At 44.2% G+C, this 25,504-nt stretch overlaps 1 protein-coding gene across 1 annotated transcript in view; it reads right to left on the bottom strand.

Moving 5' to 3' along the window:
• LOC138998495 (zinc finger protein 665-like) overlaps window positions 1-17,097 on the bottom strand; it is a 65,103-nt gene extending 48,006 nt beyond the window's left edge. Inside the window, exon 1 of the mRNA XM_070400627.1 lies at window positions 16,844-17,097. Coding sequence (XP_070256728.1) covers window positions 16,844-16,846 — 3 coding nt within the window. The 5' untranslated portion in view covers window positions 16,847-17,097. The remainder of the gene's footprint in view (window positions 1-16,843) is intronic.
• Window positions 17,098-25,504: the final 8,407 nt, after the last annotated feature.

Raw genomic sequence — 25,504 nt, 5'->3', positions numbered from 1 at the left:
GATATTTTACAGAGAGGGATAAAGAGTTAGAAACATCAATGAGAGAGAAACATTGATCAGCTGCCTCCTGTACACCTCCTACTGAGGATGTGTCCACAACCAAGGTACATGCCCTTGACTGGAATCGATCCTGGGACCCTTCAGTCCGCAGGCCCACGCTCGAGCCACTGAGCAAACTGGTTAGGGCCTGTAGTTCTTTTTCTTTGCCATATCTTTATCTGTTTTCGGAATTAGGATAATGCCTGCTTTGTAAAACGAGCTTGGAATTGTTGTATACTCTTGGATTTGTTGGAATGGTGTGAGGAGTATACTTGTTAGTTCTTTTAATGTTTGGTAAAACTCTGTTTCGGTAAGCCATCTGGACCAGACCTTTTATTTGCTGGGAGTTTTTTGTTTTGTTTTAATTACTGCTTCAATTTCGTTGGTACTTATTGGTCTTTTCAGGTTTTCTGATTCTTCCTGAATGAGTTTTGGAAGGTTGTATTTTTCTAAGAATATGGGCATTTTGTCCAGGTTGTCCTGTTTGTTGGAATAATGTCCATCGTAGTATTTTCTTACAGTCCCTTGTATTTCTGTGGGGTCAGTTTTTACACACCTCATTCTGTGTCTGTCAAGTCCAATTCCCAGTTCTTGCCATTCCCTGGGCATCTTTCCTGATTGTAAATTGTCTGCTCAACTGCATGTAATTTGTTAATAACAAGTGGGTGCTCTTTGATTTAGTTGTATTTCCAGTTTGGCTCAGGACAAGATGCACAATAGATCAGCCTATTCGGCCACCATTTATTTTATTTTATTTTTTTTACCACTTTCTGATCCTTGCTGTTAAAACCAGCCAGAGTGACCTCCGTACAGTTCGCAAATGCACAGGGCAGGCTCCCACCTGGAGCCCGCCAACCCTTCCCAGACTTCCGCAGTGAAGACCCCCACTGACCAACGCTGGTTTCACCTCCCCCCATCGCTGCTATCACCTCTCACAGGTATCCTGGTCCATTGTGTACTGTCCTCCACTAGATGCCAGTTCCCAAGGACAGGGGACTCTGTATTTGGGGAATCTGAAACAGTTGAGCTCAACAGTATGCAAAGCCACAGTCTTTATATGTGTTCCTTATGCCCACCCATGGCTGCTGAGCCTCCATCCAGCCTGATTCAAGTTCTCATCCCTACAGCCTTCCCTTAGCCCACCCGCTCAACGAACCTGGACCATGAGCTGGCAGGAACATGTTCACAGGCACCCAAACTCTCTGCCCCCTCAACCGCACCCCCCAGCAGCACACTATTCCCCAGAATCCAGGAACTATGCCCTCATTTCAGGTCTTCCATGCACAGGCAAAACTTAGGGGGCGGGGGCACACCAACCACAAATCATCCTCCAAATGTGGAATTATATTGAGACCAATCCTCTCCTTCTGGAAATGCTTGTATTACAGAATGTTCCCACCATTGAAAATAAACAAAACCATATCCTGGAGAATACACGCTACCTCCAGGACGGCTGGGTGAAGGGGTAAGGGAGAGGTGTGCCGTATTTTTAATTAAGTGCAAAATAATCCCTAAAATGAAAAAAAAAAAGAGACGTAAACACCAGTGGGTCTCAGGGGTGTGAATGGGTTGGCGGGAGGCAGGATTTTCTAAAGGTGAACTGATTTCAGGGCCCATAGCATCAGGGGGCTTCTCCCAGATACAGAAGTAGGTTCATTTGCAGCAGGCCAGGTGCCTGGCGGGTGGGGAGGAGCAGGCTGGAGAGACCTCTGGATGGAGACAGAAGAGCCCTGGCCAGTACATCTCAGGCACACACAGAACCCCAATCCCTCCCAGGGCCTTGCCTCTCTGCCAAACACTGGGAAGGGCACAGTGAGCCCACCTGCAGTGGGAACATCCCAGGTAAATGCAGGAGTGAGCAAAGGTGGGTTGTGCCGGCAGAGGCCCCATCTCAGGGCACCAGGGTGAATGTTTGGATTTTATGGTAATCCTCACCTGAGGATATTTTTTCATTGATTTTCAGACAGAATTCAAGGGAAGGGGGAGAGGAAGGGAAAGACTGGGAGAGACATCAATGTGAGAGAGGAGGAAAAATTAGATGCCTCCTACAAAGCTCCATAGGGGCCAGGATCAAACCTGCAAACAAGAACCACAAAGTCACGCAGTCTTTATTTCAAGGCCGTGGGCAGCAATGCACTAAAAGCCAATATTGGTCAAAGAGTGACTTCCTGGCACTATGCAGTCCCTCCTAAAGCACAGAAACGTTGGGATCCACACAATATCTGTAAATTATACAACGTAGACCACAATAGTGCTTGAAAATCATCCCCGGGGGTGAATATAACCAAGAAAATTAAAGGTACTAAAGAAAAAATACCTTTACTAAAGATCACAAACCAGAAAACAGGACAAGGCGGTTTGCAGGTTGGTGAATCAGAATTTGAAACAATTCATCACAGCATTATGTGAGAACCACATGTCCCGGACAGAGGCCGCACTTCTTAGCTGAGGAAGGTGCCCTGTATGAACCCTGGGTCAGGTGCATTACCTCCTCGGAGACAAATGAAGATCCTGTCAGGAGCGGAGGGTTCCTAATGTTCTCAAGCACAAGTGACAACACAGAATACATTTCCCCTGAGCACGCAGTGGTTGGGACTGATACACACTCTTCAGGCGAGCCAGGTGGTAGAGGGGAAATCTCTTCAGCCACAGATCAATCGGGTAGAAGACCTGGGCATGTTACAAAGTGCAATGCACCTCGTTTAAGCTTCACCTGTACTGGAAAGATGAGGAATCTAGAAGAGTGTATGTCCCTTTAAAAGGGGTTTAAATTCAGGAAAATAGGTCGCAAAGAGTCTCCTTCATTGTTGTTATTCTAAGTGAATAAAAGGAAACATTCCCTGCACATTTAAGACTTCTCTCCAGTGTGAACTCTCAGATGTTTATTAAGGCTGGATTTTTGGCTAAAAGACTTCCCACATTCAGTACACTCATGTGCCTTCTCTCCAGTGTGAACTCTGAGGTGTCTAGTGAGGTGAGCCCTTGTACGAAAGGACCTCCCACATTCTCTACACTCATATGGCTTCTCTCCAGTGTGAACTCTGAGGTGTTTAGTGAGTTGATCCCATATGCAAAAGGACATCCCACATTCTCTGCACTTATATGGCTTTTCTCCTGTGTGAACGCTGTTGTGTTGTCTGAGGTTAGACTTGTAACGGAAGGATTTCCCACAATGTCTGCACTCATATGGTTTCTGTCCAGTGTGAACTCTGAAGTGTACAGTGAGCTGAGCCCTTGTACGAAAGGACTTCCCACATTCTCTACACTCATATGGCTTCTCTTTGGTGTGAACTCTGAGGTGTCTAGTGAGCTGAGTCCTTGTACGAAAGGATATCCCACATTCTCTGCACTTATATGGCTCTTCTCCTGTGTGAATGCTGTTGTGTTGTTTGAGGTTAGACTTGGAACGGAAGGACATCCCACATTCTCTACACTCATGTGGCTTCTCTCCAGTGTGAACTCCGAGGTGTCTAGTGAGCTGAGCCCTTGTACGAAAGGACATCCCACATTCTCTGCACTCATATGGCTTCTCCCAACTGTGAACTCTGAGGTGTAGAGTGAGGTGAGCCCTTCTACGAAAGGACATCCCACATTCTCTGCACTTATATGGCTTTTCTCCTGTGTGAACGCTGTTGTGTTGTTTGAGGTTAGACTTGGAACGAAAGGATTTCCCACAATGTCTGCACTCATATGGTTTCTCTCCGGTGTGAACTCTGAGGTGACTAGTGATCTGAGTCCTTGTAGGAAAGGACATCCCACATTCACTGCACTTATATGGCTTTTCTCCTGTGTGAACTCTGTTGTGTTGATTGAGGTTAGACTTGGAACGAAAGGATTTCCCACAATGTCTGCACTCATACGGTTTTTGTCCAGTGTGAACTCTGAGGTGTTCCTTGAGGTGGGGCTTCTGACGAAAGGATATCCCACAATCACTGCACTTATATGGCTTTTCTCCTGTGTGAACTCTGTTGTGTCTTTTGAGGTTACAGTTGTAACTGAAAGACTTCCCACAATGTTTGCACACATATGTCTTCTCTCCAGTGTGAACTCTCTGGTGTCTAACGAGTGCAGGTCTTTTTCTGAAGAACTTCCCACATTCATTACACTGATACTGCTTTTCTCCAGTGTGAACTCCCTTGTGTCGAATGATATTAAAGTTTCGTCTAAACACTTTCCTATACCTGTTACACTCATAAATCAGTTCTCCAGAACACACACCCTGACACTGAGCAACTTTCAGGTTGTGGCTGGCAGCGTTTCCACATTCATCCCACCGGTGATGACTTTTTCCACGGAGAAATTCCTGTGAAATCTCACTGCCACAGTGTAGCTCCTCAGTGTTGAGAGTGGCCTGGTGCTGGGGAAGCTCTGAGTTGGATTGCAAGTCTTCCCCAACCTCCCTGCTGGTTGAAGGCACCGAAGGGAAGGAGAAGCTGCACCTGCTCACAAAAGAGGCCCTGTCCATAGCTTCTTTCCAGTGCCCCTCTCCACATTCATTCTTTTGTTGCTGGTGACGGTTTACACTGAAACAGAATTTTCCAACACATGCGTCGCTACAGAAGGCTTTCTGCTCAAAGTATGCTGCATGTGACCCAGTCGGGTGCAAAATATGTTGTAACAGAGAGAAGCACCGCTTACAGAGATGGTTCTTATGGGTGACTGGAGCTGTCTTAGAAGTCCTGACCTGTGACTTGCCTTGTATACATACTCGCTGATCAGAACAGGCCTCCTCATCTTCCATTTTATGCCAACAACCTGAAAAGTGAGAAATGGTGAGGAAATGAATGTTGAATGTGGTGGCAGGGGGAAGTCCCATTGCAAGAGTGTGTTACACATCACACGTTGGTTCCATGCAATTGTCTGAAAATAAGAGATGTGCAGGAAGGATTAATAAGAGACTCTTGTGACTTTCTGCACTAATGAAGATCACAAAACAGGGAGGCCTCACCAGAAATATGACACAAACATGGCAAGCACCACATGGATGAGAATATGGATCTCCAGCTCATCCTTCAACTAACAGCATTCTGCACGTATTGTTTACCGGGGATGGGGGTTGGGGGGAAGGTGTGGAAGAAGTTGATTAGGTCTTACTCCAAGTAAAATTCAATAAAGGAGTAGCTGGTTTCAAGGACTAATTAATTAGCACATCTATGCACATATCACATGTACAAGTCAACGTTGCAGATTACTGCAGAGGCACCAATGCAGATGAACAGTTGATGAAGAAGTCAGTAGTCTGCACTGGGCCAGAGCTAAACAGCTTGCTATAGTATTCAGGGAAGAGAATATTACATACATTTGAATGGGGGCCTTACCAAAACAGCCCATGGTTTATGTACGTAAAGACCATAATGTGGCACAAGAACGTGTACCAAGAGAAAGAGGGCAGAAGTAGAAGCCATGCATGTGGACACTGTCAGCTTCCCATGAAGAGAAAGTGCAAGCTGGGACCCATTAAAGTCACTGCTAGGCTCTTGACTCCCTGACACTTCCTGTACTTTTTGAGGTTACGGGTGTTAGGGATGTTCCTGTAGTCCTTTACTCAGGGCTCCCCATCCAGCTCATCCCTGGCAGCCACAGCACATTTGACAGGACAGAGGGGGACATTAGCAGAGGCCATGTTCTGGCTGTGGGAGAGAGAAAGCTACGCCTGAGGTGTAAAGAAAGAGAGGACATCACCTCAGGATACTGGGAGAATGTGAAGGTCTTACCTACAGATGATACAAGGGCAAACACTTCCAGCATCACATCATAGTACAGAAGTCTCTGAGCATCATCCAGGATCACCCACTCCACTTTAGAGAAGGCAATGGCCACGTCCTCAAAGTTCACATCCTGTCATAATGGGGACAGTACAGCCCATGATCAGATTCACTCCTAAGATTATAAGTCTGTCATATTCCCCACCCATGTGCTCTTTGCACGCTTCACATCCGAGAAAATACCAGGCCTTCATCCCACGAAAGCCACTGTCTTCTTATTGAACAACACTTCTCTCACACAGCTTCTTTCCCAGACGCACAACTTCAAAGGTAGTGGAAATTGTCGTGGCGTGGATATATTATTTCCTAATAACCTCTTTTCCAAAAATATAGGTCCCTCCCTCCATAATCTATTTCTCTCTTACCCTTCACCCTTACCCATGCCAGTGGAGATTTACAAGCCTGAGTAACACTGATGAATGCTACCTCATTCCCATCAACCAGTGTGTCACTCCCAACAACAAAAAGCAGGTTGTTAGTTAAATGGCACCTAAGCTCTTAACCTAGAATGTAGCACCCACACACTCCTCTTTACAGGCAATTACCCTAAAATTCACCTTACTGTTCCATCCAGGCACCATCAGAAATGGACTCTTCCTTCATTCACCCTTATGTCAATGTCATGGTGCTGTGGCCATGAATTCACATTCCCTCTCCAAGTGCACATCACTCCATCTACCACACCTCTCTCAAACCTGCACTTCCACAGCTCCTGCCCCCATACTCGTCTCCCGGCCTTTACTTATTACTCAGCATGTGTGGTCCAGAGGACGGTTGCCAAACTGAATCAGGATCAAGTACTGCCCAGTTTCTGATAGTCCACACTCATAGTGGCAGCCTTGAGTGGTGCTATGTAAGCCTCTCTCCATGACTGTTTTTTTTCCCTTCAACCCCAACTATTAAGAACAATCAGATCTCAGATATCCATAGCCCACCTCCTGTTATGCTGCACTTGATGTCCCTTCACTAGTCACAGCCAACATCCCTCACTTAACCTTCACTCAAGTCCCAGCCCCGATGGCCCTCTGCACCATGCCCAGTGAGTCTCACTCAAGCCTCTAAGCCACTGATGGCGAACCTATGACACACATGTCAGAAGTGACACATGAACTCATTTTTTTGGTTGATTTTTCTTTGCTAAATGGCATTTAAATCTATAAAATAAATATCAAAAATACAAATCTTTGTTTTACTATGGTTGCAAATATCAAAAAATTTCTATATGTGACACGGCACCAGAGTTAAGTTAGGGTTTTTAAAACTGCTGACACCGAGCTCAAAAGGTTCGCCATCACTGCTCTAAGCTAATCCACAAAACGAACTTCAACTCCCCAAGCCAGGCCACACTGAGGGTCACAACAACATCCTGGTGAGAGTTTAGAAAACGTGTATGTACCAACCCTAGACTCTTGTCATTTGAATTACTCTTCGGCCTCCAATTAATCTCAGGTCCACTCATCTTTTGAAGGTATTTGCCACTGCAAAATGATTATTTCTCTACCACACTCTACGTAACAACTTCTGTCCTTATGACAACCACCTCCCACAAACAGTGGCCACAGCATGAAAGCCAGTCCTGGTGCAGAATGTGAGGCTATTGCTAGGCCAGCAAGCATTCTACCCTCTGGCCTCGCCCATAGTGTGCAGCGGGTGCTTTGGCGCCAGGGAGCCTCCCGCCAGCTGGATGCTAAAGGAGTCGTGGCTATCCACACATCTGATAAGGACTCCTAACAAGATATTGTCACTGTAACCCTTAAATATCTGGATCATTACAGTTACCTCTAAATTTCACAGGGTATATAAAGAAATCTTCACCCCATCCGAGGAGCAGCAGCCACGCGCAGCCAGCCCCCATCAAAGGAGTAGCAGCTACGTGAGCAGTCCACCCCTGTCCAAGGAGCAACAGCCACATAAGTAGCCCGCCACCCTCTGAGGAGCAGTAGCATGCGCAGCCTGCCCCCATCCGAGAAGCAGCAGCCTCTTGAGCAGCCCACCCCAGTCTGAGGAGCAGCAGCTGTGCGAGCAGCCCTCCCCCACCCACCAGAGGAGCCACCACTGCTGCGAACAGCACCCATTATAGGAGCCACTGCCAACTGAGAAGCAGTTGCTGCTGTGAAGGCCCAGTGGGCAAATGCAGCCCGAGGAGCCACTGCCACCCAAGGAACAGGGCCTGCAAGAATCCATATCTAGATCTGTCGGTGAGATAAAAAATGGGTACACAAAGAAACCCCCAAAGGAAAGAAAAGGAGGCATCACCAGATAAGCAGCTAAGTAGAACAGAGGCATGCAATATGTCAGAAAAAGAATTCAGAATAAGCATCATACAGTTCATAAACAGGATGGATGAAAAAAAGAAATAACTTATGTAAGAATCAAGAAGAAATAAAGAATGACATAGCTGCAATAAAAAATACCATGTAATGTTTCAGCAGTAGAGTAGGAGAAGTGGAAGACCAAATTAGTGAATTAGAAGACAGGGAAGCAGAATACAACCAAACTGAACTGAAATTGGAAAAAAAAATTAAAAGACAGCAGGAGAACCTAAGGGAGCTATGGGACAACATGAAACGATCAACATACAAATAATAGGGGTGCCAGAACAACAGGAAGAGGAACAATAGTTAGAAAACCCATTTGAAGAAATAATGTCAGAAAACTTCCCTGGCCCTGACCAGTTTGGCTCAGTGGCTAGAGCTTCCGCCTGTGGACTGAAGAGTCCCGGATTCTATTCTGGTGAAGGGCATGTACCTTGTTTGCAGGTATATCTCCAGTAGGGGGTGCACAGGAGGCATCTGGTCGATTTTTCTAACTCTCTATCCCTCTCCCTTCCTGTCTGTAAAAAATCAATGAAATATATTTAGAAAAAAAAAGAAAACTTCCCTGATGTTGAAAAGAAAATAGTCATGCAAGCACAGAGTCCCAAACAAGATGAACCCGAAAAGACCCACACCAAGACACATCATAATTTTCATGGCAAATGTTCAGGACAAAGAGAGAATCATAAAGGATGCAAGAGAGAAACAGAAAGTTACGTACAAGGGCTCTAAACCATTAGATTATCAAATGACTTCCCAACAGAAACACATCAGGCCAGAAAAGAATGGAAGGAAATTTACAAAGTGATACAAAGAAAGGGACTAAGTCCAAGAATACTCTCTCCAACAAGGCTATCATTGAAAATTGAAGGGGAAATAAGGATCTTCACATACAAAACAAGCTAAGGGAATTTATCACTACCAAGCCAGCAATGCAAGAAATGCTAAAGGGAATGGTGTAAAAAGAAGAAATAACAAGGGAAGAAAGAACACAGGTACAAAAAATAAAAATGGCTACAAATAACTACCAGTAACTTTAAACATAAACGAACTAAATGCTCCAATCAAAAGACATCGAGCAGCTGAATGGATAAAAAGAACATGACCTATATATATGCTGTCTACATGAGACACACCTCAGAACAAGGGATTCACACAGACTGAAAGTGAAGGGATGGAAAAATATCTTTCAGGAAAATAGAAATGAAAAAAAAAAGCCAGGGTAGCAATATTTACATATGACAAAATAGACCTCAAAATAAGGGACATAACAAGAGATAAAGATGGCCACTTCATAATATTAATGGGAATGATATAACAAGAGGAGACAACCCTGATAAAAATATATGCACCCAATGCAGGAGCAACAAATACATTAAAAAAAACTCCTGGAAGATATCAAAGGAGAGATCGACAACAATACAATCATAGTAGGGGACTTTAATACACCACTGACATCACTGGATCAATGCTCTAGACAAAAAAATCAGCAAAGAAACAGCAATCCTAAATGACTCACTAGATCAGATGGACTTAATTGACATTTTCAGAACATTTCACCCCAATGCCATGGAATTTATGTTCTTCTAAGTACACACGGGACATTTTAAACAATAGACCACATATTGGGTCACAAGCAAAGTTTCCTCAAATTGAAGATTGAAATCATATCAAGCATCTTCTCAGACCACAATGGCATAACATCCTATCTAATAAAAGAGAAACATGGTAATTAGCCATAACTTCGCTGCCTTTCCCATTGGCTAATCAGGGCGATATGCAAATTAACTGCCAACCAAGATGGCAGCCGGCAGCCAGGCACCTGACGCGAACAGGAGGCTTGCTTGCTCCAGTGATGGCGGAAGCCAAGCTTCCCCGCCTGCTGCTGCTGGACTCTGAGCTGCTCTCTAAGAAACATTGCTACAAATATAGAAGCTAAACAAAACCCGAGATACCTGCTTTCAGCCAGCCGGGATCTCAGAGCTGGAGTCGCAACAAAGTTTCAAATACAGAAGGTAAACAAAGCCCAGAAACCTGCTTTCAGCAGCCGAGGTCTCACAGCTAAAGCCGGCTCTCAGCTCCAGTGACAGCCATAGAAGGTAAATAAATCCCCGAATAAAAAATAAAAAAAAAAGGAGAGGTTGGGAACTTCAGTCACCCGCCAGCCTGAAAACGGCCCTCAGCCCCTCACCCAGACTGGCCAGGCACCCCAGTGGGGACCCCCACACTAAAGGGGGTGTGACCAGCTGCAAACAGCCATCATCCCCTCACCCAGGCTGGCCAGGCACCCCAGTGGGGACCCCCACCCTGAAGGGGGTGTGACCAGCTGCAAACAGCCATCATCCCCTCATCCAGGCTGGCCAGGCACCCAAGCGGAACCCCCACCCTGATCCAGGACACCCTTCAGGGCAAACCAGCAGGCCCCCACCCGAGCACCAGGCCTCTATCCTATATAGTAAAAGGGTAATATGCCTCCCAGCACTGGGATCAGTGGAGCCGCGAGTCCTCCTAGCACCGGGATCAGCGGAGCAGCGAGGCCTCTTAGCACTGGGATCACTGGAGCCACAAGGCCTCCCGGCCCATGGAGCAGCGTGACAGGGGGCAGCGCCCAAACCACCTGATCGCTCTGTGGCTCTGTGGCTCTGTGTGTGACAGGGGGCGGCGCCACAACCTCCCTATCCGCCCTGCTCTGTTTGTGACAGGGGAAGGCGCCCCAACCCCCTGATCGGCCCTGCTCTGTGCCTGATAAGGGGAAGCTCCCCAACCCCTTGATGGGCCCTGCACTGTGTGTGACAGGGTGTGGCGCCCCAACCCCCCCATGGGCCCTGATCTGTGTGTGACGCGGTGGAGCCACAACCTCCCCATCAGCCCGGCCCTGAGTGTGACAGGGGGGAGTGCCCCAACCCCCCCATGGGCCCTGCTCTGTGGGTGAGAGGGGGCGGCGCCCCAACCCCCCAATCGGCCTTACCCTGAGCGTGACTGAGGGTGGCATCGCAAACTCCTGATCGGCCCTGCTCTGTGCGTGACAGGGGGGAGCTCCCAACCCCCTAATAGGCCCTGCTCTGTCCGTGACGGGGGCAGCGACCCAACCCCCTGATCCGCCCTGCTCTGTGCGTGACGGGGGTGGTGCCGCAACCTCCCTATCGACCCTGCCTTGAGTGTGACAGGGGGCGGCACCCCAACCCCCCAATCGGCCCTACCCTGAGCGTGACTGAGGGTGGCATCGCAACCTCCTGATTGGCCCTGCTCTGTGCATGACAGGGGGCGGTGCCCCAACTCCCCAATCGGCCCTGCTCTGAGCCCGACCAGGAGCTGCGGGGCAGGCACCTAGGGAATGTGCCTGCCCTCTGCCACCCAGGAATGGGCCTAAGCCAGCAGGTCGTTATCTCCTGAGGGGTCCTAGACTGAGAGAGGGCACAAGTGGGGCTGAGGGACACCCCCCTCCCCAGTGCACAAATTTTTGTGCACGGGGCCTCTAGTTAGAAATAAACTACAATAAAAACAATCCAAACAATTCAAACACTTGGAAGCTGAATAGCATGCTATTAAACAATGATTGGGTTACCAAAGAGATCAAAGAAGAAATTAAAAGCATCACGGAAACTAATGATAATAAAAACACAACAATCCAAAATCTATGAGAAACAATGAAAGTAGTCCTGAGAGGGAAGTTTATAGCTCTACAGGCTACCTCACAAAACAAGAAAAATGGTAGTAAATCATCTACTCTACCACTTAAAGAATTAGAAGAAGAGCGACAAGAAAAGCCCAGAGTGAGCAGACGGAAGGACATAATAAAGATCAGAGCAGAAATCAATGACATGGAAACCAAAAAAACAATTCAAAAGATCATTGAAACCGAGAGCTGGTTCTTTAAAAAGGATAAACAAGATTGAGGAACCTCTAGAGAGGCTCAACAAGAAGCAAAGAGAGAGGACCCAAATAAACAAAATCAGAAATGAAAAGAGGCAAAATTACATCAGACCCCACAGAAATACAAAGGATTGCTAAAAAATACTATGAACAACTCTATTCCAACAAACTAGACAACCTAGAGGAAATGGACATATTCCTAGAAAAATACAACATTCCAATACTCAATCAGGAAGAATCTAAAAATCACAATAGGCCAATAACTATACAAGAAATTGAAGCAGTCATCAAAAAGCTTCCAGCAAACAAAAGCTCGGGGCCAGACGGCTTCACAGGGGAGATTTACCAAACATTCAATGAAGAACTAAAACCTATGTTCCTCATACTATTCCAAAAAAGTCAAGAGGAAGGAACACTTTCAAGTTCATTCTATGAAGCCAGCATCACCCTAATACCAAAACCAGATAAAGACAACACAATAAAAAGAATTACAGGCCAATATCCTTCATGAACAGATGCCAACATCCTCAATAAAATTCTAGCAAATTGGATCCAGCAGTACATCAGAAAGATCATACACCATGACCAAGTAGGATTTATCCTGGGGATGCAAAGATGGTACAACAACCGCAAATCAATAAACGTGATACATCACATTAAAAAACCGACACATAAAAATCACATAGTCATATCAATTAATGCAGGAAAAGCATTTGACAAAATCTAACACCCTTTCTTGATAAAAACACTCAGCAAGGTGGGAATAAAAGATCATATCTCAACATAATAAAAGCCACATATAACAAACCCACAGCCAACATCATACTCAATGGGCAAAAACTAAAACTATTTTCCCTAAGAACAGGAACCACACAAGGATGCCAACTCTCACCACTCCTACTCGACTGGAAGTACTAGCCATTGCAATCACACAAGAAGAAGGAATAAAAGGCATACAAATTGGAAAAGAAGACGTAAAACTGTCCATATTTGTAAATGACATGATACTGTATAGAGAAAATCCTAAAGACTCCATCAAAAAATTATTAGACTTAATAAATGAATTTGGCAAGGTAGCAGGATACAAAATTAACACCAAGAAATGTATGGAATTTCTATACACCAATAGTGAACTTACAGAAAAAGAGACTAAAAAAGCAATCCCGTTGACCATCGCACCAAAAATAATTAAGATACCTAGGAATAAACTTAACTAAGGAGGTAAAAGACCTATACATGGAAATCTATAGGGAACTGAAAAAAGAGATAGAAGAAGACATAACCAGACGGAAGAACAGACTCTGCTCATGGATTGTTAGAATCAACATCATTAAAATGTCCATACTACCCAAAGCAATCTATAGATTCAATGCACTTCCCATTGAAATACCAACGGCATACTTCACAGATCTAGAACAAACATTCAAAAAAATTCATCTGGAATAAAAAAAGACCCCGAATAGCTGCAGCAATCCTGAGAAAGAAGATCAAAGTAGGTGGGATCTCAATACCAGATATCAAGCTGTATTACAAAGCCACTGTATTCAAAACAGCTTGGTACTGGCTCAAGAACAGACATATAGATCAATGGAATAGAATAGAGAACCCAGAAATCGACCCAAACCACTATGCTCAATTAATGTTTGACAAAAGAGGCAAGAACATACAATGGAGTCAAGACAGTCTCTTCAATAAATGGTGTTGGGAAAATTGGACAGATACATGCAAAAAAAAATGAAACTAGACCACCAACTTACACCATGCACAAAAATAAACTCAAAATGGATAAAGAACTTAAACATAAAACAGGAAAACATAAAAATACTAGAGCAGTGATGGCGAACCTATAACACGCGTGTCAGAGGTGTCCCGCGAACTCATTTTTTCAGTTGATTTTTCTTTGTTAAATGGCATTTAAATATATAAAATAAATATCAAAAATATAAGTCTTTGTTTTACTATGGTTGCAAATATCAAAAAATTTCTATATGTGACACGGCACCAGAGTTAAGTTAGGGTTTTTCGAAATGCTGACACGCCGAGCTCAAAAGGTTCGCCATCACTTTACTAGAGGAATCCACAGGCAACAAAATCTCAGACATATGCTGAAGCAATGTCTTCACTGATACAGCGCTTAGGGCATTGGAAACGAAAGAGAAAATAAACAAATGGGACTACATCAAAATAAAAAGCTTCTGCACAGCCGAAGCCGGTTTGGCTCAGTGGATAGAGTGTCGGCCTGTGGACTGAAAGGTCCCAGGTTTGATTCCGGTCAAGGGCATGTACCTGGGTTGCGGGCACATCCCCAGTGGGAGATGTGCAGGAGGCAGCTGATCGATGTTTCTTTCTCATCAACGTTTCTAGTTCTCTCTCCCCATTCCTCTCTGTGAAAAATCAATAAAATATATTTTTAAAAAAAGCGTGTCTGCACAGCAAAAGAAACCATCAACAAAACAACAAGAAAGCCCACTGCATGGGAGAACATATTGCCAATGTTATCTCTGATAAGGGTTTAATCACCAACACTTACAGGGAACTCATACAACTTAACAAAAGGAAGATAAACAACCCAACCAAAAAATGGGCAATGGACCTAAATAGATACTTTTCAAAAGAAGACAGAAGGAAGGCCAAGAGACATATGAAAACATGCTCAAAGTCACTAATCATACAAGAGATGCAAATCATAACGACAATGCGGTACCATCTCACACCTGTCAGAATGGCTATCATCAATAAATCAACAAACAACAAGTGTTGGCGAGGATTCGGAGAAAAAGGAACCCTCGTGCACTGCTGGTGGGAATGCAGACTGGTGCAGCCACTGTGGAGAACGGTATGGAGTCTCCCCAAAAAACTATAATGGAACTCCCATTTGACCCAGTGATCCCACTTCTAGGAATATATCCCAAGAAGCTAGAAACACCAATCAGAAAGGATATATGCACCCCTCTGTTCATAGCAGCACAATTCACCATAGCTAAAATTTGGAAACAGCCTAAGTGCCCCTCAGCAGATGAGTGGATTAGAAAACTGCGGTACATCTACACAATGGAATACTACGCTGTGGTAAAAGAGAAGGAATTCTTACCATTTGCAACAGCATGGATGGAACTGGAGAGCATTGTGCTAAAGTGAAATAAGCCAGTCAGAGAAAGATAAATAGCACATGATCTCACTCATTCATGTAATATAATGACCAACATAAACTGAGGAACAAAAACAGACATATGCCGACGCAATAACTTCACCGATACAGCTCCTAGGGCAATGGAAACTAAAAAGAAAATATACAAATGGGACGACATCAAAATAAAAAGTTTAGATCCAGAGACAGAGAAGCATCGATCAGACCATCAAACCTCAGGGGGAAAGTAGGGGAGGGTGGGGTTAAGGGGGAGAGATCAACCAAAGGACTTGTATGCATGCATAGAAGCTTAACCAATGGACTCAGACAATAGGGGGGTGAAAGCATAAGTGGGAGGGTGGGGGGTAAATGGGGGGATAAGGACACATATGTAATAACTTCTTCAATAAAGAAATTTTTTAAAAAAGTAAAAGAAAGCCAGTCCTCAGGTTCACGCTGTCACTTCTGAGCTATTACTACCATGACCAATTGACCATGATTCCCTGTATTAAAGTGATCTACAGTCCTGGCTGATGTGTCTCAGTGGGTTGAGCATAGACCCACGCACTGGTGAGGTCACATGCCTCGGTCGTGGGCTGGATCCACAGTAGGGGTTGTGCAGGTAGCAACCAATCCTTGCTTCTTGCTCATCCCTGTTTCTCTCTCTCCCTCTCCCTTCCTTTCTACATCTAATATCAATAAAAATATAGTTGTACTTTAAAAAGTATGACTGCAGGTTCCTGATTCAGCTCCTCACTCCAAGCCTTTGCACATTCTGGACCCTGTGTCTGGAGGACCTCGCACTCATTACACTGGTTGCCACAAACCAGGTCCACGTCATGAAGCCCTAGTCCTGGCTTTAGGAGTCTGGGTTGAGTGTCCGTTCCAAGTCCCCAGGTCCAAGGGCTCCAAGAGCGGCTGACAGTCCCAGGACTCCACTATCTCAGAGGCCACAAGGGGGTGAGGCCCTGAAATACGCTCCACAAACCCGTGCACCTAATTCATTCTGCATTTGGAAAAATTTGTGGAAAGAAAACGGTCTGTTGTCAGCCTGGCACCCACCAGGCTCTATGGGCTCAGGCTGCTCAGTGCCCTTGCCCAGCCCCGAGGCCAGGTGCCCTCCAGATGCCTGTGTTATCTCCGGGCTCAGTCCTCAGGGCTCACTCTGCCAGTTCCCTTATCATTGACAGGACTTCCCCTCCCTGTCCACACTGCTGTCCTCTGTCCTCCAGGCTGTCCTTCCTCTGAGCAATGTTAGGAAAAGTTAGAATCCGGCCTCAGAAAATGTGTCTCTTCTTTTCACAACCATCTATGGCCCCAGCGTCCTGAGAGTGAAAGGAAAACTCCTCCTGTAAACCACACCTCGTCTCTTTGATGCCTTTAAGGGGCGGGCAAACTTTTTGACTCAAGGCCACAGTGGGTTCTTAAACTGGACCGGAGGCCGGGACAAAAGCATGGATGGAGTGTGTGCGTGAACTAATATAAATTCAAAGTAAACATCATTACATAAAAGGGTACGGTCTTTTTTTTTAGTTTTATTCATTTCAAACCGGCCGGATCTGGCCCGCGGGCCGTAGTTTGCCCACGGCTGCAAGTTTACACCCACAACAGGCCCGGGTCCCGAGTCCTCCCTGCGCAGTCGCACCATCACGTCCTCACAAGGCGGCCCTGCGGCCTTTCCCCCTCTTCCCCCCTCAGCCATGTGTCACCCACGAGGGACTCACCATTCTGAGCGCGGGGACCTGGGCGGCGGGACCTGAGAGGCCGGTCCCCAAGGCTGGAGGGTGAAATGGCGTCCGGCTGCGGGGACGCTGTGCGCAGAGAGGAGTCCGGGAGGCACGGGGACCCCAATCTCGGGCTGTTGGGCTCAAGGAGCCTCAGACACACCCCGCACGGCAGGCGCGCTGCCTCCCAGGCCTCCTCCTCCTCCCGACCAGCGCCCTGAAGCCTGTGAGTTTGAACAAAGACCTGAGAGGAGAATATGACCACCGCGAGGAGGAAGGCGGAAGTCCCGCCTTAACCGGATGCACAGACAGCAAAATGTGCTTTATCTCCGCCCACGTCGGCGCATGTCCTTCTGGGTAATGTAGTTTTCTCCACCGCCAAGGGGAATAGTAGCATCCCAGCCAATGACTTGGGGCATGAAGATGTGGTGCAGGGAGTGATGCCTGGGGAGGGACAAGATGAGACCAGAAGCCTGGCTAAATGGAACAGACTGAGGCATCTCCGAGGTGAAGAGGGGGAGGAATGCAAGAGATCCACCAAAGAATATATATACAGGGGCGAAATGGGAGACATTTGTAATACTATCAACAATAAAAAATACATGTACTTTTTTTGAAATTTTAAAATAATATAGCTCAGCTGGTTTGCTCAATGGTTGAGCCTCAAGCTATGAACAAGGAGGCCATGGTTTGTTTGTTTTTTTGGTTTTTATTTATTTATTTTTTAATTCTTTATTGTTTAAAGCAGTGGTTCTCAACCTTCCTAATGCCATGACCCTTTAATACAGTTCCTCATGTTGTGGTGACCCCCAACCATAAAATTGTTTTCGTTGCTACTTCATAACTGAAATTTTGCTACTGTTATGAATCATAATGTAAATATCTGATATGCAGGATGTACTTTCATTGTTACAAATTGAACATAATGAAAGCATAGTAATTAATCACAAAAACAATATGTAATTATATATGTGTTTTCCGATGGTCTTAGCGAACCCCTGGGAAAGGGTCGTTCGACCCCCAAAAGGGTCGCAACCCACAGGTTGAGAACCGCTGGTTTAAAGTATTACATATATTACTACATATGTCTCCTTTTTCCTCCATTGGCTTCTCCCTGGCCACCCCCACTCCCCAGCACATGCCCTCACCTCCCTAGTGTGTGTATACATTGGTGCTGCTTATATGCATGCACACAAGTCCTTTGGTTGATCTTGTACCCAACCCCTAACCCCCTCCCCTGCCTTGCCTCTGAAGTTTGTCGGTCTGTTCGATGCTTCTATGTCTCTGAATCTATTTTTGTTCATCAATCTATGCTGTTCATTCTATTTCACAAATGATGAGGTCATGTCATACTGGTTCTTTTCCTGGTCAGGGCACATACATGTTTTGCAGGCCTAATTCACACTGTGGGAATGGGGAGGTGCAGGAGCCAGTTAATCAGTGATTTTCTCTCATTATTGATGTTTTTATCTCTCCCTTTCCCTTCCACTCTCAAGAATCAATAAGAAAATATTTTTAAGGAGTATATACATATACACAGAGGCCATGAACATATACAATAATGAGGTGAGGGCCTAAAAGCAGGGGGGGCAGGGTAGACGGAGAAAAAGAGGGAGGAGTGTGGCAGAAATTGGGCACACGTGTAATAGAGTGAACAATAAAAAAGAATAGTGTGCACAGTCAGTGTGGCTCAGTGGTTGGGTGTAGACCCATGAACCAAGATATCGCTGGTTCAATTCCAGGTCAACACACATGCCCAGGTTGGGTCTCCATCCAAGTAGGGGGAATTCTGGAGGCATCTGGTCAATGATTCTCTCTCATCATTGATGTTTCTCTGTCTCCCTCTCTCTCTAAAAAATCAATAAAAAAAAGAATAGTGTTAAGATTGATTTCACTCAACAACATCAATGTGAATGAGGACCATCATATTTTCTCCCAAGTTCTTGAAGCAAAATCATGCCTTGTTCTGTCTTTATAGAAGATGACCCAGGCATAACTTTGAGGAAACAGAAACCAGCCTGGAGCAGATCTGCCTCAGCTTGACCTGTACTGTTTGGGTTCTTGAATTCACGCAGAAAAGATTTCACAACAGGAGTTCAGAGATTTTGAGGGAACATTTATTAAAGATGGGGATAATGAAAAAAACTAGGGCTTAGAATAGAACAAGGAACAGCAGAGAGATGAGGCCTGGCTCCTTTGGCTCCTAGAAACTTGTGGGAAATACCAGTAAATGAGGGAAAAGGGGGGCTGCTGTGAGCTCACTGGTGAATCAGAGAAAAGGCGGCCTTGAGTGCGAGTTTAGGGGGTTAGCCTGGGATGAGCTGTCACTGCTCATTGCAGCCCTGTTTGCAGGTCAAACAGGATCCCTTAAAAGCTTAGGAGAGCCTGGACAGTGGTGGCTCAATGGTTGAGCATTGATCTATGAAACTGGAGGTCACGGTTGCATTTCTAGTCAGGACACATGCTCAGGTGAGCTGGATCCCCATTGTGAGGCATGCAGGAGGCAGCCTATCAGTGACTCTCATCATTGATGTTTCTATCTCATTCCTCCCTTCCTCTCTGAAATCAATAAAAATATTTTTAATGTAAATTCTAAATCAATTATACTTAAATCAAATTTTTAAAAAATGATTAAAACTTTATACTTCCCAATTATTTTACTATTTTATTACGAATGTTCTTAAGCATGCTTGTACCTACTGTATCAATAAGTTGGAAATAAATATAATGATTTGCTACTGAAATATCTTCGCAGGCCAATGTTCAGCGCTATCACTTTGGAAGTTTGAAAGTGATGATGATGATGAGAGTATTTACACCAGGAAAATTGACAAATACTACAAACCTTGACTTCACTTAATATACTATTGAATGCTTCAACTTAAACTGAATGGTGAGGAATGTTAGCTACATTGTTAATCTTATAAGCGTATCATGCAAGTGGGCTTTAAATTGTACATAGGATAAAATTTGAGAAAAACAATTTTGCTTCCAGTATTCAAAACATATAGTTCCAAATAGCAAAGAAGGCAGTTGAGTCCTTGAGGATTGAGTGAAGTGAAAACAGATGTCTTAGATGGTGAAATGACTTCCTATTGATTAAATCATAAATTCATTTTAAAAATGGGCAAAAGTTCTGACAAGACTTTTCAACAAAGGAGATAAAGACAGGGTGTATAGATGCATAAAGAAATGCTCACTATAAAATGTTTTTAGAAAAATGGATTAAAAAAACAACTTAACACTATTGAATTTGGGATTGACAATTTAAAAATATTAAACATCACATGAGCTCACAGAGATAAGGAAAAACTAGAATTGTCATTACTGTGGGTGGCTTGGAAGGCAAAGGATGGATCATTTTAGATCACAGTTCTGCATATATTCAAAGCAAAACACTCACTTATACTGCAACACTTAGGTAAGGAAAACGCACATTTATGTAAAGAACTGAACCCAATATTCCCAGAAAATTTATTCATAACACCTCAAACCTAAAAATAACCAAAACCATAAACTGATCAACAGATAAAGTGGTTGTTCAAAGAGCACACTAATACTCAACAATAAAAAATAATTAACTTTTCACATAAGCATTAGTGTTGAAACTCAAAACAACTGTGTAGCATGAAAGAGTCCCATATTTATTAAAGAATATGCTCATTATAGTGTTTATAACACTATGAAAAATATGAACTAATCTTGTAAAGGAAGGAAAATCAATGACTGCATTTAGAGCTGGGGAAGGCAGAAAGAGAGACTATAAAAGGGCAGGAGGTAAATACAGGGTGTGGTAAAGTAGGTTTAGGGTTGTTAGTATGGAAAATAATATAAGGATTTATAATCAATAACACCAGAATAACCTCTTCCCTGGCCATTGTACTTCAGTTGGTTGGGCACCATCCCTTTCCCTGAGTTGCCATGGGTTCCATTCCAGGTCAGCCCTCATGCCTGCCTGGATGCCCTGTAGTTGACGTGCAGGAGGCAGCAGTTCAATGTTTCTTTCTCATATTGCTGTTTGTCTCTCTCTCTTCCACTCTTTCTAAAAGGTCAATAAAAATATTTTAACTATATAAAAGACATATTTTAAAAGGGAGAATAAACTCTGTGTTTTGCATACTAACATCTGTAAGCCTACTTTTGACCTAACCCAGCGGTTCTCAACCTGTGGGTCGTGACCCCTTTGGGGGTTGAACGACCCTTTCCCAGGGGTCGCCTAAGACCATCGGAAAACACATATATCATTACATATTGTTTTGGTGATTAATCACTATGCTTTCATTATGTTCAATTTGTAACATGAAATCGGGGAACACCACAACATGAGGAACTGTATTAAAAGGTCGCGGCATTAGGAAGGTTGAGAACCTACGAGTCCTAACCTGTATGTGGGTGAGAGATACGTTTATCTCACATGTGACATTTTTACAGCTTTATCCACATGTTCAAGCTCACCACATAGTACACATTAGAAGAGTGCATTTTAGTTATAAATATACTCAATGGAGCTTTAACAAGCACTTCCAAGTAAAGACCTGGATATCCCTGGCTTGTTAGGAAATTAAAATGGTAACCCTATATGGGCTCTACCATCTCTCCCCTAATTTCCTGGGAGGAACAGCCTTGCCACAGGAGCAGCAAATATCGGCAAGCAGTGAAGACTATGGCCCTCTGAATCCACAGGAATGCTGACCGGTTACAAAAATACGTCCTGGGACTGATTATAGGAATATTCTTCCTCTAGCTTCGAGGTCTTGCCAGATGAGGAAACCTTGAAGTGAACACCCTAGATGGGCCAGGGGAATCCAAAAATCTGTGCTTATTTTCTCTGCCAATGACTTTAGCCACAGAAAACAGCTATGGAGGCCCTGAGAATGTCTGTAAGCAGACATCACACAAGCCACAGACCTTGGATCATTTGTGGAAAACGTAAAGAACAGGCACTTTTCATCTAATTTACCGGTCTTTCCCACTCACTATGAATAGTGTTTCTGTCCTAACGTTAGTTCCATTTAAACCTCCGAGTCTTACAACAAGTGACACCAGCCTATAAAATTTCTTACATCATGGCACATGGCTCCTCTACAGTATGTGGGGAAGAACCCTCCTAAACATTGGTGAGAATTCTGGAATACTTACTGTGAACAGACAATATAATTTATACTGTTCCCACGGGCACAACAAAGGACTCCTCTCCTGGGTGACCATTGAACTCAATAATAAGAGAGGCACCAGGCTGAAAATTAGAACCACAAATTCATGTAGAATTTCTTTCAAGGCCTTGGGCAGCCATGCAAAATAACCCAATACTGGACAGAGAGTGATTTTCTGCTATTATTAAGTGCCTCCCAAAGCACAGAAGGTTTGGGACCCCACAAATGCTGAGTCATACTAACTTACTCTCCTAAAGGAAACATTAAGAATAAGGTGCTGCCCTGCTCAGGGGGCTCAGTGGGTTGGAGCCTCCTCCCATAAAGCACAGCACCACAAATTAGGGGCCTGTTTGATTCATGATAAGGGCACTTAACTAGCTTGCAAATTTGATCCTTGTTCAGAAAGCAAAGAGGAGGCAATTAATCCATGTTCCTTTTTTTTTTTTTTAAATCGATGTTTCTTCTTTTTGCGCGCTCTCTCTCACTTCCTCCCACTCTCTCTAAAATTAATAAACAATTCCCTGGGACAGAATCAAAACATTAAGGTGTTGATATTTCAAGTGCATATGGTTAAATCTAACGCTATCTCTCTAGAACAGTTATCACAACCATCTGAGCTCAGCGGAAGTCTGTCTCCTTTCATGTAAGAGTATAAAGAATCAATATCAGGGATTTCAGAAAAACCCCACACTATTAGTGTCATAACCATGATCCCCACCCCGTTTTTATTTAATCCCTAAAATCTGATGGTTTCTGATTAAAGTCATCTGTTTTTGCTTTTAACTTCGGTTAGTGTTTGGGTGATAAAAATTAACTTTCCCCTGGGAGAAGCTGTTTCTGAGGGATTACAACATAACTTTAGACACAAGAGCGAGCGGAGCCCATAGTGAACTAGAAACTGTGCTTTCCCTGGTGAAACCCATGTTTAATGTCTATAAATATGGCCAGTGACACAGGAGGCACGAGCCAGCCAACTTGCAGTCTTTCTTAAAGCAGAGAATCCTCTGGAGACCACGTGGAGGCTGGTGTTGGGATCTGAAAGATGATTTCCTGAGACAGATGTATTGTAAATGTCCAAGGCGCCTCATGATCTCAAATAGTATTTCTTCTATTGCAGATCCTGCCCCATTATTGTGAATTTCCCTCTGGCAATGACTTTTCTGAAGGGGCTGCCCATCAGCCCTTCTGAAGGCAGCCTGGGGATGGAGGCAAACTGTGAGGCCTCCTGAGGAGAAGGTCAAGTCCTGCCACAGTGCCCCCATGCCAGCCAGGAACCCCCTTTCTAATTCCAGTGTCCACAGCAGCCACAGTGACCTGGCTTCACCTCCCAAATGGGGGGCGGGAATGCTCCCAGCAGGCCTTCCAACTGGACTCTGCCACCCCTTCCCAGATTGTCTCAGGGAGGCCCCCACTGACCACCACTGGCTTCACCTTATGGTGTCACTGTCTGTGGGCTCTGATAAGGGCTGGTGGAATTTGGGTTCAGACACGTATGGAAACATCAAAAAGGTATGTTGTGTTTTTCAAATGTCCATTTTATATCAATTCTACTTGAATCCAAATTTAAGAAAGGTTTATACTTGATGCATGCCAATAATTTTAGTTTTATTATGAAAGTTTGCTGGGGTCCATCCCCAGCAGGTCCAGGGGTTCCCCAAGGTGTGGACGGAGTCGGCGAAGAAGGAATGACACGGAGGCAGCATTCAGTTGATCAGCAGCCTAGCCAGGATCTCTAGCCACGATCTCTGGCCAAGTTCTGGTTAGGATCTCCAGCCTGGTTCTGTTGCCATGTTCTCTCACTAGGTTCTCCAGCCAGGTTCTGCAGGTTCTCCTGCCATGTTCTGTCTAGGTTCTGTCCAGGATCTTTTGCCATGTTCTCTCGCTAGGTTCTCTCTCTAGGTTCTGTATAGGATCTCCAGCCAAGTCCCATCTCTAGGTTCTGTGTCTAGGTTCTGTCTCTAGGTTCTTCAGCCAGGTTCTTTCGTTAGGTTCTGTTTCTAGGTTCCGTCTCTAGGTTCTGTCTCTTATCGTCTTGTTACATCTGTATTTATACCAGTTGATTTTAATCGTATCAATTTCTACTGCAAAGGTTAGGGCGTTTCTTATCTCCATTCCAGGGAGTAAAGATTATGTGGCTTAAGCGTGATTGTTCTTAGTTAAAGTGATTAACTACCCACCTGGCACTTAGTTAAGGGGTTTTATTCCCTCCCTAACTTCAGGGAAATATCCCTACCTGGGGAAATAACCTTTCTCGGAGAGGTGACCTTGGTTAAAACACATAGCGCCAAGAAGGGGAGCAAACATATTAAGAACAGTATGCCATATACGCCAGATCCCTTTGAAACATATGTTGCGCAGATGTTTCTTCCCTGCAGCGACTGTGTCAAGGAGCAAGGATGGACCGGCTCCCGGCAAAAGTTCTTAAACGTATTTGGTACTGCTGTATCAGCATGTTAGAAATACAATGTAATGATGGGCCACTGAAATATCTTACCATGTCCATGTTCAGAGCCATCATTTTGGCAGTTTGAACCTCATGACAATGAGAATATTTACACCAGGGATATTAACAAAGATTACAAAGCAGACTTCACTTAATGCATTATTAAATGCTTAGACATACTACATTTGGTGGGGAATGTTAACAATGCAGATTAAATCTGTAAGTGTATGGTCCAAGTGCGTTTAAATTCTACATGGGTTAAAAATTGAGAAAATGTGTTCCACTGCAATAATTAATATCTCTGGTTCCATATAGCAAAGAAGTAATTACAGTCCATGAGAAATGAGTGAACTTCAAACATGTCTTACATTGTACACTGTCCTATTGCTTAAATTAATAAATTCAGTTTACTTTTTTAATTCTTTATTGTTGAAAGCATCACATATCTACCCTTTTTTCCCTCTCCAAACGGCCCCCACCCTCCAGCCCAGGCCTTCACTCCCCTACTGTCTGTGTTCAATGGTTCTGCTCATATGCATACAAGTTATTCAGTTGATCTCTAACCCCTCCCACCCCCAGCCACCCTCTCCTACCTTCACTCTGAGGTTTGAAGGTCTGTTTGCATCTTGTCTGTCTCCTGATCTGTTTTTATTCATCAGTTTATGTTGTTCATTACATTCCATTCATGAGTGAAATCATGTGATACTTAGCTTTCTCTGACTGGATTATTTTTCCTAGCATTATGCTCTCAAGGTAATAAATTCACTTAAACAATTGGTAAAAGATTCTGAGCAGACATGTTAACAAATGTGATAGAGATAGTGTAAACAAATGTATGAAAAAAATGCTCACCATAAAAAATCTTCAGTAAATAGAAGTAAAAAGAAAGGGAGTTGATACTATACTCATTTATGGGGTTAGTATTTAAAAAGATTAACCATTGGATGTGCTGGCAGGGTTGCAGAAAAAGTGGAATTTTTATTAATGTGGGTGGATGGGAAGGCAAAGGGCATGACCATTTTAGATCACAGTCCCACATATCTTACAATGTAACACATTCACCTA

Source organism: Myotis yumanensis, unplaced genomic scaffold (genome assembly GCF_028538775.1).
Source record: "Myotis yumanensis isolate MYYU_CA2020_CCGP unplaced genomic scaffold, mMyoYum1.0.hap1 SCAF_20, whole genome shotgun sequence".
NCBI classification, from domain to species: Eukaryota; Metazoa; Chordata; class Mammalia; order Chiroptera; family Vespertilionidae; genus Myotis; species Myotis yumanensis.
Note: the sequence above shows the minus strand (reverse complement) of the source record. Positions and strands in the feature narration are given on the sequence as shown.